Source organism: Mus caroli, chromosome 7, assembly GCF_900094665.2.
Source record: "Mus caroli chromosome 7, CAROLI_EIJ_v1.1, whole genome shotgun sequence".
NCBI classification, from domain to species: domain Eukaryota; kingdom Metazoa; phylum Chordata; class Mammalia; order Rodentia; family Muridae; genus Mus; species Mus caroli.
Window position 1 is genome coordinate 82,149,651 of NC_034576.1, and position 13,168 is coordinate 82,162,818.

Sequence of the window (13,168 nt, forward strand, 5' to 3'; positions counted from 1 at the left end):
CCCTCTCCCTTCCCTCTCCCTCTCCCTCTCCCTCTCTCTCCCTCTCTCTCCCTCTCTCTCTCCCTCCCTTTCTCCCTCTTTCTCACAATGAAAGGAACAGGTAAACGCCTGCCACAGTGGATTGTGGGTCAAGAGATCCTGATACCACAGGAGGCCCCAATCAGGGCATTAAAAAAAAAATGAGTTCTCAGCTGACAGGATGGCCCAGTGGGTAAAGTCATTTGTAGTCAAGCCTGATTATCTGAGTTCAGTTCCTGGCACGTACATGGTGGGAGAGAACTGACTCCTACTGAAGTCTTCTGGCTTCCACATATGTGCTGTGGCATGTGTGCACACATGAGACAGTGAGAGAGAAAAGTGAATGAGTGAGACAGAGAGACAGACAGACAGACAGACAAAAAATATAGAGACCTAGAGAACAGTGAGAGAGAGTTCTGCTGTATTCTGATGTTTTATTTCCTGGAACACGGCTCAGGTTGGCTTTTGTACTGATGGGCTAACAGTGGTGGAATGTGCTGGAATTTCGCTGCTGAGGCGGACTCCTCTGGGAGCTTGTTCATCTGTAGATTCCCAGACCTTCCGAATGAAGCCCCATTGGTGGGCATCAAGTGACAATTTTTAAAGTAATCACTATGGAGTCTGGGGTTGGACACCACACTGATTCTCTCACAAAGATGAGTTTCGGAATCACCTTCGAAGTTTTACGAAATAGTCTCATGTCCAAAGTCCAAGCCACCAGACCAGTGGAACCCAAGCTACTGAATGGGAGCTCTAAGAAGTGGCTCTCAGCCTTCCTAATGCTGTGTGGCCCTTTAATACAGCTCCTCAGAATTGTGGTGACCCCAACCACAAAATTATTTTTGTTGCTACTTCATCAATGTAATTCTGCAACTGTTACGAGTTATAACATAAATACCTGATAAGGAGGATACCTGATGTGCGACCCCTGTCAAGGGGTCATTCGACCCCCAAAGGAGTTGTGATCCACACGCACAGGTAGAGAGAACCACTGCTCTAGAGGCTTCCCAAGTGACTCTCAGAGGCCAGGAAGCATAAAAAGCCACCAGCCTAACAGAGAGGCTCTCAGACGGGGCTGCCATCAGTTTCACTTCTGGGTAGGACAACTTTGTTTGTATGTTTGTTTGTTTGTTTGTTTGTTTTAAGGATAGGGTTACATATATCACACCAAATTCACTGCGTATCTAAGAATGACTTTGAACGTCTGGTCCTTTTGCCTCCGTCTTCTCCCTAGACTAGGATTACAAGGTGACACTGATGCAGCTAGAGTTGGGGACAGAGTTGACTGTGGAAGTTTACTAGAACACAGCTGGCTGACACTCCAGGTTCCAGCCCCATGGCAGGCTGCTCCTGTGACTCCCCTCCCAGAACATGTAGAAAGAAATGTATACAAAGCCCCTTTGGGGACCAGAGGGGAAAGGAGGGAGGGCAGGGAAAAGAGTCTTCAATTCACAGGTGACACCATGCCCTACATCGATGTCACAGTAGGTGGGGACGAGGCTACCCGCTACCATGTGCAGAGAGACAGGTCTCTAGCGCTTACCTCCCAGTAGACGGAGTCCTCAAAACAGTTCTCATCCGCGGCTTGTCCCCAGAACGGCAATTTCAAAATGAATCCTAAAGAGATTGGAGGACACGGTGGTCAGAAAACACCCTTAGCTTACCCCAACTTTTCCCCTCAGCTGGACCCCCTCCTTCCCAGGCCCACCCTTAAGACATGCTCTTGGGCTGGGTGGTGGTAGCATTCGCCTTTAATCCCAGCACTTGGGAGGCAGAGGCAGGTAGATTTCTGAGTTCAAGGCTGGCCTGGTCTACAGAGTGAGTTCCAGGACAGCCAGGGCTACACAGAGAAACCCTGTCTCAAAAAACCAAAAAAAAAGGACATGCTCTTGGGTCCCCTCCCCACACACACACTTAGTCTCCCACCAAGACCCCCGCCTTTTCTGGTCTAGCCGTTGTCACTCACCCACAATGATGCCGCCCACCAGGGCCATGGCCAGGCTCAGGAGGAGGCCAAATATCTGGGACCTGCCCTGCATGCTCTTGTTCCAGTCCACCTTATAACTCCCGAAGCCGAAGGAATGGACTATCCTAGGGTACAGACAGGAAGCAAGTGAGGGCCCCATGGAGAGGCCATGATTCCTGCAACCCAGCAGGTGTGCTCTTGAAACCCTAAGCCTTCCTGCCAGATGGCTCTTTCCCTGCATTCTTGGGGCGGGTCTGAGGGTGGGGAGAGAGGCCCGGGAATGGTCTAGCTTGGAAGATGCCTTTGGTCCCACAGGAAGAAGGAATAGAGAAGGAAGGAGGGAAGCCCACCCTCACACCTCCTCCACACTTACCCTGGCGCTCCGTACACATCAGGGGAGGAGTAGGCCGCTGTCACAGCACCCACAATGCCACCTATGATGCCAGGAATGCCGTGCAGGTTGTGAATGCCACATGTGTCCTGGATGCGAAGGCGGGACTCCAGGAAGGGCTAGAGGGAGGAGGGAGGATGGCACTGCTCAGGCTGTGGCTGAGTCGGGCATGGGGAGGCCATCAAAGACAAAGGGTTCCCTAAGCCTCACCCCCTCCCTCTGTGTCTCCCTATCAGAAACATAACCCTCCCCCACCCCCCACGCACCCTCCCCACAGCATCCCTAGCAACCGCCCGAGGGTCCTCACCGATAGGTATGCAAATCCTAGGGTGGAGAAAATGCCACAGAAGAACCCCACGATGAGAGCGCCGTAAGGTGTGAGCATCATCTCCGCAGCTGTGCCCACACCCACCCCACCTGCCAGCGTGGCATTCTGGATGTGCACCTGGGCAGGGTAGGCAACGTGTACAAACTCTCAGGTCCATGCAAAGAGCGTGGCCTGTGGCTCACACCCTGTGCAAAGTTGGAAGCTGGGAACAACTCAGATTCAGCAAGCCAGGAGCAGGCAGAGGCGGGTTAGCCTCCGTCCCAGCTTTGCAAAGGAGCCACAACATCCGGTAGGTCTGAACATGTCAGTGCTCGCTCTGCTGGACATACCCATGGGCCCTGCATGCTCCCCTTTTTCTCCACATATACCTAGAGGCCAGTGCATATCTGGGTGAATCATGTGTCTATAGAAGGTATGTGTGGGCCACATGCGTGCCCAGCTGCTACCAATTTCCTTTGTCAGCTGTGGCAGGCACTGCGCTGCTGGCTCCTCTAAGTGTGTGGGCTGAGACAGCTTTATAAAGCCCAAGAAGGCCAGTGGTGTCAGGAGGATGAAGACCTGGCAGAGGGGACAGCCCCCAACCCCCGCCACCCACCGGCAACTCTGCTAGGCAGGCCTGGTGTGACTCTCAGCTGGCGCTGGCTCATAGCATTTCAGGCTGTGGGAAGGACAGCAACATTTGGCAGGGATGGCCCACTCTGAGCATCCAGGTTTGGGTGTGCCAATCTAGAAGCTGCCTGCCACAGTGAGGTGTGAGCAGGGCATGGCTGTAGGACAAATTCCTCCCCGCGAAGGCTTTTGCTCACCATATCTAACTTGCCCTTCTTGTGTACGATACTGGACACTGTCGCTGTGGTTAGCACACTCGCCGCCAAGGAGAGGTAGGTATTGAGGGCTGCTCGGTGCTGGGCGTCTCCATGGAAGGAACTGGCTGAATTGAAACTGGGCCAGTATATCCACAGGAAGAGGGTGCCTGGGTCAGAGAATATACACAGGGCAGGGCCAGGAGAGGCGGTGTTAGGCCAGGCTCACACACCCTCAACAGAGGTGCCACCTTTCAGCTCCAGAGAACTCTATCTGCTCCTGACCTCTTAGCATCCCTCTCACTGATGCTCCTCCTAGAAGGCTCTCCTGGCCTAACTCACCTAGCTCCCACTTAGCCTCCCATACCACTTCACCAAGCTCCCCCTGTCTCCCTAACCACTGGGGCTGGTTACACGCTCCCTACACTTCTAGCATCCTGGGGGAGAGTCTCTCCCCTCTGTCGACAGATTAGCTGGTGGCACTAGCATCTCTCAGTCTACGGGGTAATGGAAGGAAGGGCTGGCTCTGAACGACTTTATATGTTCTCTGAAATGAAGGGACATAAGGAATTGGAATGCACAGCTTGCCCCAGCACAGGGACTAAGTAGGTCAGTTCCTGGCTTCCACTCCATCTGCCTTGGGGCAGTCTAGGGAACATACAGGATATGTGACCAACTTCTTCCAATTCCACAATGGAGAGCATCGGACACCTAGGACTCTAAAGTCTCCACAGGCTCCTTCACTCTGCCCTTCCTCCCCAAGAACCAACCAACAGTCACCCACTGATTCTGTGGAGCTCAGGGATGGTCACGACAATCCTTGCCCATCGCGGCAGACCTTCGGACATGCATGGTTGTCCTCATCTACTTATAGTGGTCCTCACCCATCTGGTGGTTCTAACTCTTGGTGGGTGTTCTTCTCCCACTCATGATGGCAATCTATCAACTATTCATAGCTGTCCTTAACCATTCATAGCAGCTCCCATCTACAGGTGACAGCCCTCAACCAATATGGCAGCCCTCTACGGTGGCCCTCACCAGCATGGAACATCTCACCCGTCATGGCTGCCCTTACCACCGTGACAGCTGTTAGCTCTCACCAATCATGGCGAAAAGGTCCGAGTGGTACACTGAGCTCTGTCTCTGCTTGCTCTGATCCAGGTTTTTTCGGTAGAGGATCCAGGTCACTGTGAGCCCAAAGTAGGCGCCAAATGTGTGGATGGTCATAGAGCCCCCTGCATCCTTTGCCTGGAGTGCAAGGGGCCTGTCAGGACCAGGCGCCCTTTCTCCCTCAATCCTCATAGTACTTCCCACCCCACACGTAGGCACACAAGCTTAGCTCTCTCTGACTCTTCAGAGCAGAGCCTAGTTCCCTGACCTATCCCCCACCCCCACCTCTCTCTGTCTCTATTTCTCTCTCTCTCTCTCTCTCTCTCTCTCTCTCTCTCTCTCTCTCTCTCCCTCTCTGTGTGTGTGTGTGTGTGTGGGTGTGTGTGTGTGTGTGTGTGTGTGTCTGGTGGGCCAGTTTTTGTTTGTTTTGTCAATTTGACATAAGCTAGAGTCATCTGGAAAGAGGGTCCTTCAACTGAGAAAATACCTCCATCTAGTTGATCTGTAGGCAACTCTGAAGGGCGTTTTCTTGATGTAGGAGGGCCCAGCTCACTGTGGTGGTGCCAACCTTGGGTAAGTGGTTTTGAGTTGTGTAAGAAGCAAGCCAGGAGGAACAAGCCAGTGAGCAGGGCTCCTCTGTGGCCTCTGCTTCAGTTCCTGCCTCCAGGTCCCTGCCAGGACTTGCGTAGATAATGGATTGTCCAGTGGAAGTGTAAGCAAAACAAACCTTTTCCTCCCCCTACGTTGCTTTTCCTCATAGTGTTTCATCACAGCGACAGAAACCCTAACTAAGCTGCTTCCCACAGCAGTCAATTGAGCAGAGAGAGGTAGGGAATCCTGTACCCAGGCTGCTGGCCAGTCAACAAAATACCAGGGCCCCTCCCACTTGTACTTCTCTTGGCTTGGTTAGCTCTCCTGGTGGGCTCCTGGCTTTAAGTGTCCCTCTGTGGGAAGCTATGGCGCTCTCTACTGGCTGGGTTGCCCAGCCCTGGGGACAGTCCTTCACACAGGGCAGGCTTGGTGTCTGATGCTGGGACCCCTCTCTGATTTGTGAACTGCTGTCTCAGCGAAGCCTGCTCCCCTCTGCCTATATCCTGCAGCACAGCTCAGCAAGAAGCAGGCTCTGAAATCTGAGTTTGTGTGATATGCTGGCCAGGTGTGTGGACAGGAAGCATCCATCCATAAGTCCTACTCCTATCAACAGGACTCCCAAGTGCTGTGGAGAAGACAGACAAAAGCCATGGGGGAGCTGTGCAAGGCAATTTGAAAGCTAGGGCCAAGGAGGGACAACATGCGGGAAAGCCGGCAGGGCCTTTCTGGAGTGACATTCAAATTAAAACGTGGATCATGAAGTGAATAAAGATGTCTACTCCGGGCTGAGAAGACAGGATCAAGCTCCATGCAGTTGGGGACATATAGCACATGCAGTGGTGACAGAGCAGAGACTGAGCTGCGGGGGAGGGGGGGGGGGGGGAGGAAAGACTGGGACCAGAATCTGCAGAGCCTTCATGCAAGTGAGATTTTACTTTAAGTGAAATGAAAACTACTTGTAGTCTTTAATCAAGGGTGTGATTGGGCTGGAGAGATGGCTCGGGGGTTTAGAGCAATGACTGCTCTTCCGAAGGTCCTGAGTTCAAATACCAGCAACCACATGGTGGTTCACAATGAGATCTGACACCCTCTTCTGGTGTGTCTGAAGTACAGCTACAGTGTACTTACATATAATAATAAATCTTTGGGCTGGAGCGAGCGGGGCTGAAGTGAGCAGAGGTCCTGAGTTCAATTCCCAGCAACCACATGATGGCTCACAACCTGCTGTATATATACCTTTCAGAAAGGTTATATATTAACCTTTCTGAGCCTGTTTCACTGTCTGTGATAATGGGCTCAACCTGTATATAGTATACTCATATACATAAAAATAAATAAATATATCTTTAAAACAAAAAGCAAGGAGGTGGCCTTCTCTGACTGGTGAAAGCCTGTTCTGGCTTCTGGTGCAGACTGGCCTGACTTAGAGGAGAACAGAGGCAAGTGTGGAGATGAAGAGAGTCTGTTCTGCCCAGATGCTAGGCAGATTTGGGTAGACAGTGATTTCCCTTGGGAGGCATCCTGATTCCTAAGTTGTAGATGAAGAAGCCGTGATGCAGGAAGCTTACTGGCTTGTTAGGTTGTTCATAACCACAGACCTCTCTCCCTGTCTCCCTCTCTGTCTCCCCCCCCCCCCCCCCCCCCCCCGCCCCCTCCACCTTTTGAGCTCTGCTCATCTCTATTAGGTTCAGGAGGATGTACTCATTCACTGTGAAGAGAGTCACTTGGAAGAAGGTCATAATGAGCAGCTGCATCGGGCTGACCTTGCCAAGAACTGCCCCGAAGGCCACACAGGAAGATGCCACACAGAAGTCAGCTTGGATGATGCTGTAGACAGACAGACCAGGGAAGAGCTGCAGCTATAACCAGAAGTGACACACCAAGCCTTTGGTCCTCTGTGGACCACGCCTGGTGGCTTAACCTTTCTGAGCCTGTTTCACTGTCTGTGATAATGGGCTCGTCATAGTTAGAGCCAGGCGTGTAGAGTACCCAGCACAGTGGCAGTGGGAGCTACGCCTTCCCTTGACAGCTCTGTGCCTGGTAGACAGACTATGCTCAGAAACCAAGTGGTCTAAGCCAGTGTTGTTGAACAAGCCCTGAATTTGAGTACAACCCTGCCCTCTGTCTTCTGCTTGTTTCCCAGAATTTCTTCTTATTGCCTCTGCTTGCCAAAAGTCTTTCCCAGGCTCTCCAACGCGGCCTCTGGTCCAGATCTTGAGTGCTCACTCCAGACTCACCTGCCCCTACTACCATGCATGGCCTTCTGGGACTTGGTTACTGAGTCCTTCCTGTCACTCTTACCCATAAGGAAGGGTCAGTGTCCATAGAAGAGACAGAGGGACCTTCCCACTGGAAGTGAAAATCTGTATCAGTCCTGGGCATAAGGAGGGCCCATAGAAGGGCCAAGAGGAAAGGAGGCACGTAGGCTCCCCTTGATTCTAATGGAACAGATCCAGCCACCCCAGCAGAGAGATCACAGAGAGGCAGACATCTACTGCAGCCACACAAAGCTTCCACCCAGGCTGGAGAGATGGCTCGGTGGTTAAGAGCACTGGCTGCTCTTCTGAAGGTCCTGAGATCAAATCCCAGCAACCTCATGGTGGCTCACAACCATCTGTAATGAGATCTGACGCCCTCTTCTCCTGTGTCTGAAGCCAGCCTCAGTATACCTATTTATAATAATAAATAAATCTTTGGGCCCGAGCAAACAGGGAGAGTCAGAGTGAGCAGAGGTCCTAAAAATTCAATTCCACCTGCAGGACACCCTGCTCTGTCTGCCGCCTGCTCTGCCTGCATGATTGTCCCCTGTCAGCAGCGAGGTTAGCTGGCATTCTCAAGCAGACTTCCAGTGTGGGTCTTCAGACGGAAACTGTCAGTAGGGTGGGAATAAGGAAGGAAGGTTGGCTTAGAGGGGTCTTCAGTGTAAAACACAGAATGGCAGTGAGACTGTCTAACTGAGGGCCAGTCTGTGAACGAAGGCAGGACCTCTCCGGGGGAGGGGGGTGATCATAGACTGCGCCCCCGCTGTTAGCCCTGTTCATCACTGTGTCCACAGGGTCTGGCAGGACAGGTGACGGGACACTGAGTGTTAGTCACATGCCCTCTTGTGCCATCCCCCCAAGTACACGGTGGGGGTACGTTCCTCATTCACAGCTGTGACGGGAAGGCTCAGGGAGGACCAGGGACTTGCCCAGCTCTGTCCCAAAGAGCCATCTGATGGAAGCACCCTTTAAGAGGGAGAACGGATGAGAACGGAAAAGCCTGGGCTTCTTCCATTAGTACCTGGGAGGTGGGTCTGGGAGCCCACAGAGGAAAACTGCCTGGGCAGATGTAAGACATAGATATGCACCTCCCGACCTACAAGGTGACATCTGGGGACATATTCACCTCACCTTGGACTCCAGACAATGACTCCAGGGCAGTAGCTGGAATCTAATTCCACAAAGCCAATTTGCCCAAATTCCATTTATCAAGTGACCAGCTTGCTGAATAAATAGTTCATGCCAAACTTCCCAACTCAGAGTCTCTAACCACTCTTTTGAAAAAAAAAAATTTTTTTTAATGGTATACTTTTCCATGTGTCATAGCGGTTCTACCACAGAGGCTAATTAGATATATAACAGGTGTATTTTTACTTTGGTCCTATGGTATTGAGGATATATCTTGTGCACTTTGAACTTCAGGGAGGTATGTCACAGGTTTTATTTGATTGTCTTGCCTGTTTCTTTTGTGTGTCATTCACTGGCTTGAGTGACTGATCTTTTACACATGTTTTACCTTTCAAACATCTGGATGATAGATAATACTTGGCTGGGACTCCACTTGTGACAGCAAATGAGGTGGGTTGAGTGAGAAATGCCCCTCCCCCCACTCGTTCATTTGGACAATTGGCCCTCAGTCGGTGGTGGTGCTTGGGAAAGTTAGGAGGTGTGGCCTAATGGAGGAAGATGGGGCGGGCTTTGAGTGTATTTAGTCTTCACCCTATTTCTATGCTTGCAGTTGATGCTGTGACCTCTGTCTCCTGATTCTGATGCCATGCCTCTCTGTCATAATGGGTTCCTGGAATCAAAATCCCAAATACATGCTTCCTCCCACAGGTTGCTTTGGGTCAAGGTGTTTTATCACAGCAACAGTAACTAATACAGCAGAGCTTTGCCCTCTGCAAGTACCCGTGTATCAATTTGCTCCTACCTCTGTGCACTCGATGAGCAGACAGGAATTTTCACTGCCCCTGGCGGCTTTCTCAAACTAGGAGCTTCGCCCACCTTTAACCAAACTTCCCTTACGTGTGCATGAGTGGAAGGCTGAACTCATACAGGGAAGAGCCTGCCTTAGCCTAAAACCTGGCCCCAATGGGGAGATGCCCTCCACTATTCGGTGCCATGCAACACCAACAGCCGCGAATCCAGGGTCCATAGTGTGACAGAACAGCTTGGCCTGTTAAGGTTTTTTTGACAAGCTGGTTTGGGGAGATTTATTTTCCAACCTGTTATTGGTGCTGTGGTGGGTTGGGGAGGCTCAGAGGAGGCAGCTCCATCAAAGAGGAGAGTGAGGGGCCTGGTGGGAAAAGGCTGGTGACAGTCACCAAACTGAGAAGTTACCGCAGATGTTATTTAGAGCTGGAGGTGGGAGTAGAGGTTGGCGCCTCACCCTGGGACCTGAGGCCAATCCAGAAGGCTTTAACTGGGAGCTTCCCCCCTTCCCCCAACACACACACACCAGCTTTCCAGCTCTTTTCAGTGCTCAGTCTGCCTCCAGAGAAAGCGGTGTGCAAGGAGACACAGGCTCCGTTTGGTTGAGTTCCCCATTTCTGTGTCCTCCCGGCAAGGAACCTTCTGATACTGGCTCAGGAAGCTGGCCCTGCCTCCTGAGTTCCTGAGGTTGGATTGTCTCAGAGCTGTGAAGAAGGGCTTGAGCCCTTCCTTCCTCTTTTGTGGAAAAGATTATCCTCCATCATGGGGAGAGAGAGTCTCCCACAGTATCTGGATAACACTACAACCTCCATCCTGAAGAGTTGCTGTCGAGCAAAACAGCAGGTGTCCATCACCGGACCAACGTGTCCTGGACAAGCCACCTTGTTCTAAACACTTTGAGCCCACCTCTGTCTCCATCACCCCCCCTCCCCGCCCACTCCCTTTCCTCCCCTTCCCTCTCCTCGCTGCACCCCCACTACCACTCTGCGAGTCCCGCCTTCTGAGCCTTATCCAGTTTTTCTTGCCCACCCAACCATAGAGCCATTTCTATTACAGGCTCCGCCCCAGCCCAGACCCCTCCCCTGCGTGAGCCACTCCCACCCTTCCAGGGCTCACTCCCATCATGTTGGCCCCGCCCCCAGCCAAACCCCAGCTCCTGCACGGCCCCCTCCAGGTTCCGCCTCACCATCACCAGGCCCCGCCCTGGGCCCCCGCCCAGTCCACCCCGCCCCGCCGCCCCTTGACTGCTCCCGGGGCTCACTTCTCGACGCTCAGGACAATGTGGCCTTCTTCAAAGTAATGGAACCATCCCTGCATGAGCAGTGCCCACTGGATGCCGAAAGCTGCCAGCAGGAAGTTGAAGCCTACAGCGCTGAAGCCGTAGCGCTGCAGGAAGGTCATGAGGAAGCCGAAGCCCACGAAGACCATGGCGTGTACATCCTGGAAGCCTGCCGGGAGAGTGCAGTTGAAGATCTGTCTCTGCTGCAGAGAAGGTCGGCTTTTAAGTCTGACAAGCCAGCGCGGCCTAGGGCGGCGCCTATATTTCCAGCCACTAACAGAAGCTAGAGTCCTGACACCCTGTCCCCTCTTTCCTATAGCCAGGCTACAGCTGGGTGGCAGTAATAAAAGGCCTCTTCACTGGCAAAACAGCCACTACCTCCATCTTAAGGTTCTGGGGAGGGGAGCCTTGAGGTGGGTCTCCAGGTTAGACTACTGGGTTGTAGGGTCAAGATGTCTAAGAGTACCCTTTTGAGAAGAGAGTATTCTTGTTCCACCCTTCATCCAGATAGCACTGCTGGTCCACATGGATAGGCAATGTAGTCTTGCCCTCTCCGGGGCAAGACTTTTTCCTCAGGGGAGAAGAATCAATGCTTAGCCAAGCAAGGTTGCACACCTAGCTCCTCGCGGCCACACACACACCTCCACCAAGTCCACTTCCTCCAACCATGCAGTAGGAAAAACTGGAACACCAATGTTTTATCTTCTGGTCGGAACGGCTGTTACCAAACAGACTTGGGGCTCAATGCCTTGTCTGAGGCCACCTCACAGATGTTGCAGAGGTTAAATACAGATGTATGTGTGCCTATAATAGGTGATCCTACTGGGTAGCTGTCTTTATTCATTATTATTAAAGCACTGATTCTATTTCCAAGTCTGAACAAGTCACATCCCTCTGTGAGCCTCAGGTTTCTAATAAAACTAAAGGGATCGGGTAGAAGACTTGAGATGGACTAGGATGATCTAAACTGCTCTGCCAGCACTAACGTTGCTTGCTCTTAGAGCCCAAGAAAAACAAGAGAATGTCCTGGCACACACCTTTAATCCCATCACTCAGGAGGCAGAGGGCAGGCAGGTCTCTGTAGGTTAGAGGCCAGCTTGGTCTACAGAGTGAGTTCCAGGACAGCCAGAGCTACACAGGGAGGCCCTGTTTTAAAAGCCAAAAAACAAGGGCTGGAGAGATGCCTTCGAAGTTAAGAACACTGACTGCTCTTCCAGAGGTCTTGAGTTCAATTCCCGGCAACCACATGGTGGCTCACGACCATCTATAATGGGATCTGATGCCCTCTTCCGGTGTGTTTGAAGACAGCGACAGTGTACTCAGATACATAAAGGAAATAAGATAAATCTAAAAACAAAAACAAAAAAAAAATGAACAGAAACAAAAAACCCAGACAAGTAAAAACCCAACAGAAATATAAGACACAAAGGAACTGTGGACAGCATGGGACACAAAGAGCCAGGCAGAAGGGCTCCCCTTGGCCTCATCTGGGCAATTTAAGCACCAAAATAATGGTTTCTCATTATAAGTTACAGTCATTTAGATACAGGAATTCATGGGTCCACACTGGCAATAAATATGTAAAGATGGACAGGGGAGCAAAGAGGATTCTTGGCTTCAGAAGCATGCTAGGGGTCTTGCTTATGAGGCTGAGGGGCTGCTTACGGTCTGTTAGGATTCGAAAAGTCAGGGCTTTCTCAGCAGCCCGAGTTCAATGAGCGATGCAAAGGGTGGAGGGAAATTCCGACAAGAGCAGGGCTTTCTGCACTGTCTTAAAGATCCTGCCAATAAATGACTCATTGGTCTCCAGGGAGGAACAAACAATTGTAATTGCACAGAGGAAAAATTAGGTTACATATTGACTGGGGGAATAAAAATTAACATGTCCATCGGTGGCAGAAGGGCGGTGTGTGCCTCCAGATGGGACAGCCTATGAAAGATGTGTCACCTAATATCCCCCATAGGGAGACTGCAGGCCCAAATTTAATAAGGAAAGAACAATTGGACACAAAACGAGAGGCCTATTGTTAAAGGGGTTGAGGCTGAGGCAAGGCACAATGGCACAAAACTGTTAGCCCAGCACTTGGGAGACTGAGGCAGGGGGATTGTAGATCTGAGGCTGGCTTGTGCTGCATCGTGAGACCTTGTATCAAAAGCAAAACAGAACAATTGGGGTTAAGCTGTACTCTTGAAAATTGTTCAAGAAGAGCTTTGGTTTTTGTTTTTGTTTTTTAATCTTTTAGATCAATCAATATGCCAATTACATAAACTCATGTCTGCACTGGATTGGGAGGAGAGAGTACAGAGAAGAACTAAAAAGGTTATTGGGTCAGCTGAGAGAATTGGGTGGATTAAGGTACCCAGGTGGGTGTATGAAGCTGAATGCTGTTGTTATAGAAGTGAGTACTCTCCATCTTAGGAAATACGCTGGGCTGTTCAAGGAAGGAAGGAAGGGAGGGAGGAAGGAAGGAAATGGAGGGAGGGAGGGA

General features: G+C 51.4%; 1 protein-coding gene across 3 annotated transcripts in view; it reads right to left on the reverse strand.

The window, feature by feature from the left end:
• The window catches only part of Rhcg (Rh family C glycoprotein), a 24,459-nt gene that overhangs the window by 3,333 nt on the left and 7,958 nt on the right, over positions 1-13,168 (reverse strand). For all 3 annotated transcript variants that reach the window (XM_021167696.2, XM_021167695.2, XM_021167694.2), the window contains exons 2-9: positions 10,662-10,848; positions 6,884-7,034; positions 4,607-4,754; positions 3,510-3,676; positions 2,683-2,820; positions 2,358-2,494; positions 1,985-2,109; positions 1,562-1,635 (exon numbers count right to left, since the gene is read on the reverse strand). In XM_021167696.2, coding sequence (XP_021023355.1) covers positions 1,562-1,635; positions 1,985-2,109; positions 2,358-2,494; positions 2,683-2,820; positions 3,510-3,676; positions 4,607-4,754; positions 6,884-7,034; positions 10,662-10,848 — 1,127 coding nt within the window. The remainder of the gene's footprint in view (positions 1-1,561; positions 1,636-1,984; positions 2,110-2,357; positions 2,495-2,682; positions 2,821-3,509; positions 3,677-4,606; positions 4,755-6,883; positions 7,035-10,661; positions 10,849-13,168) is intronic.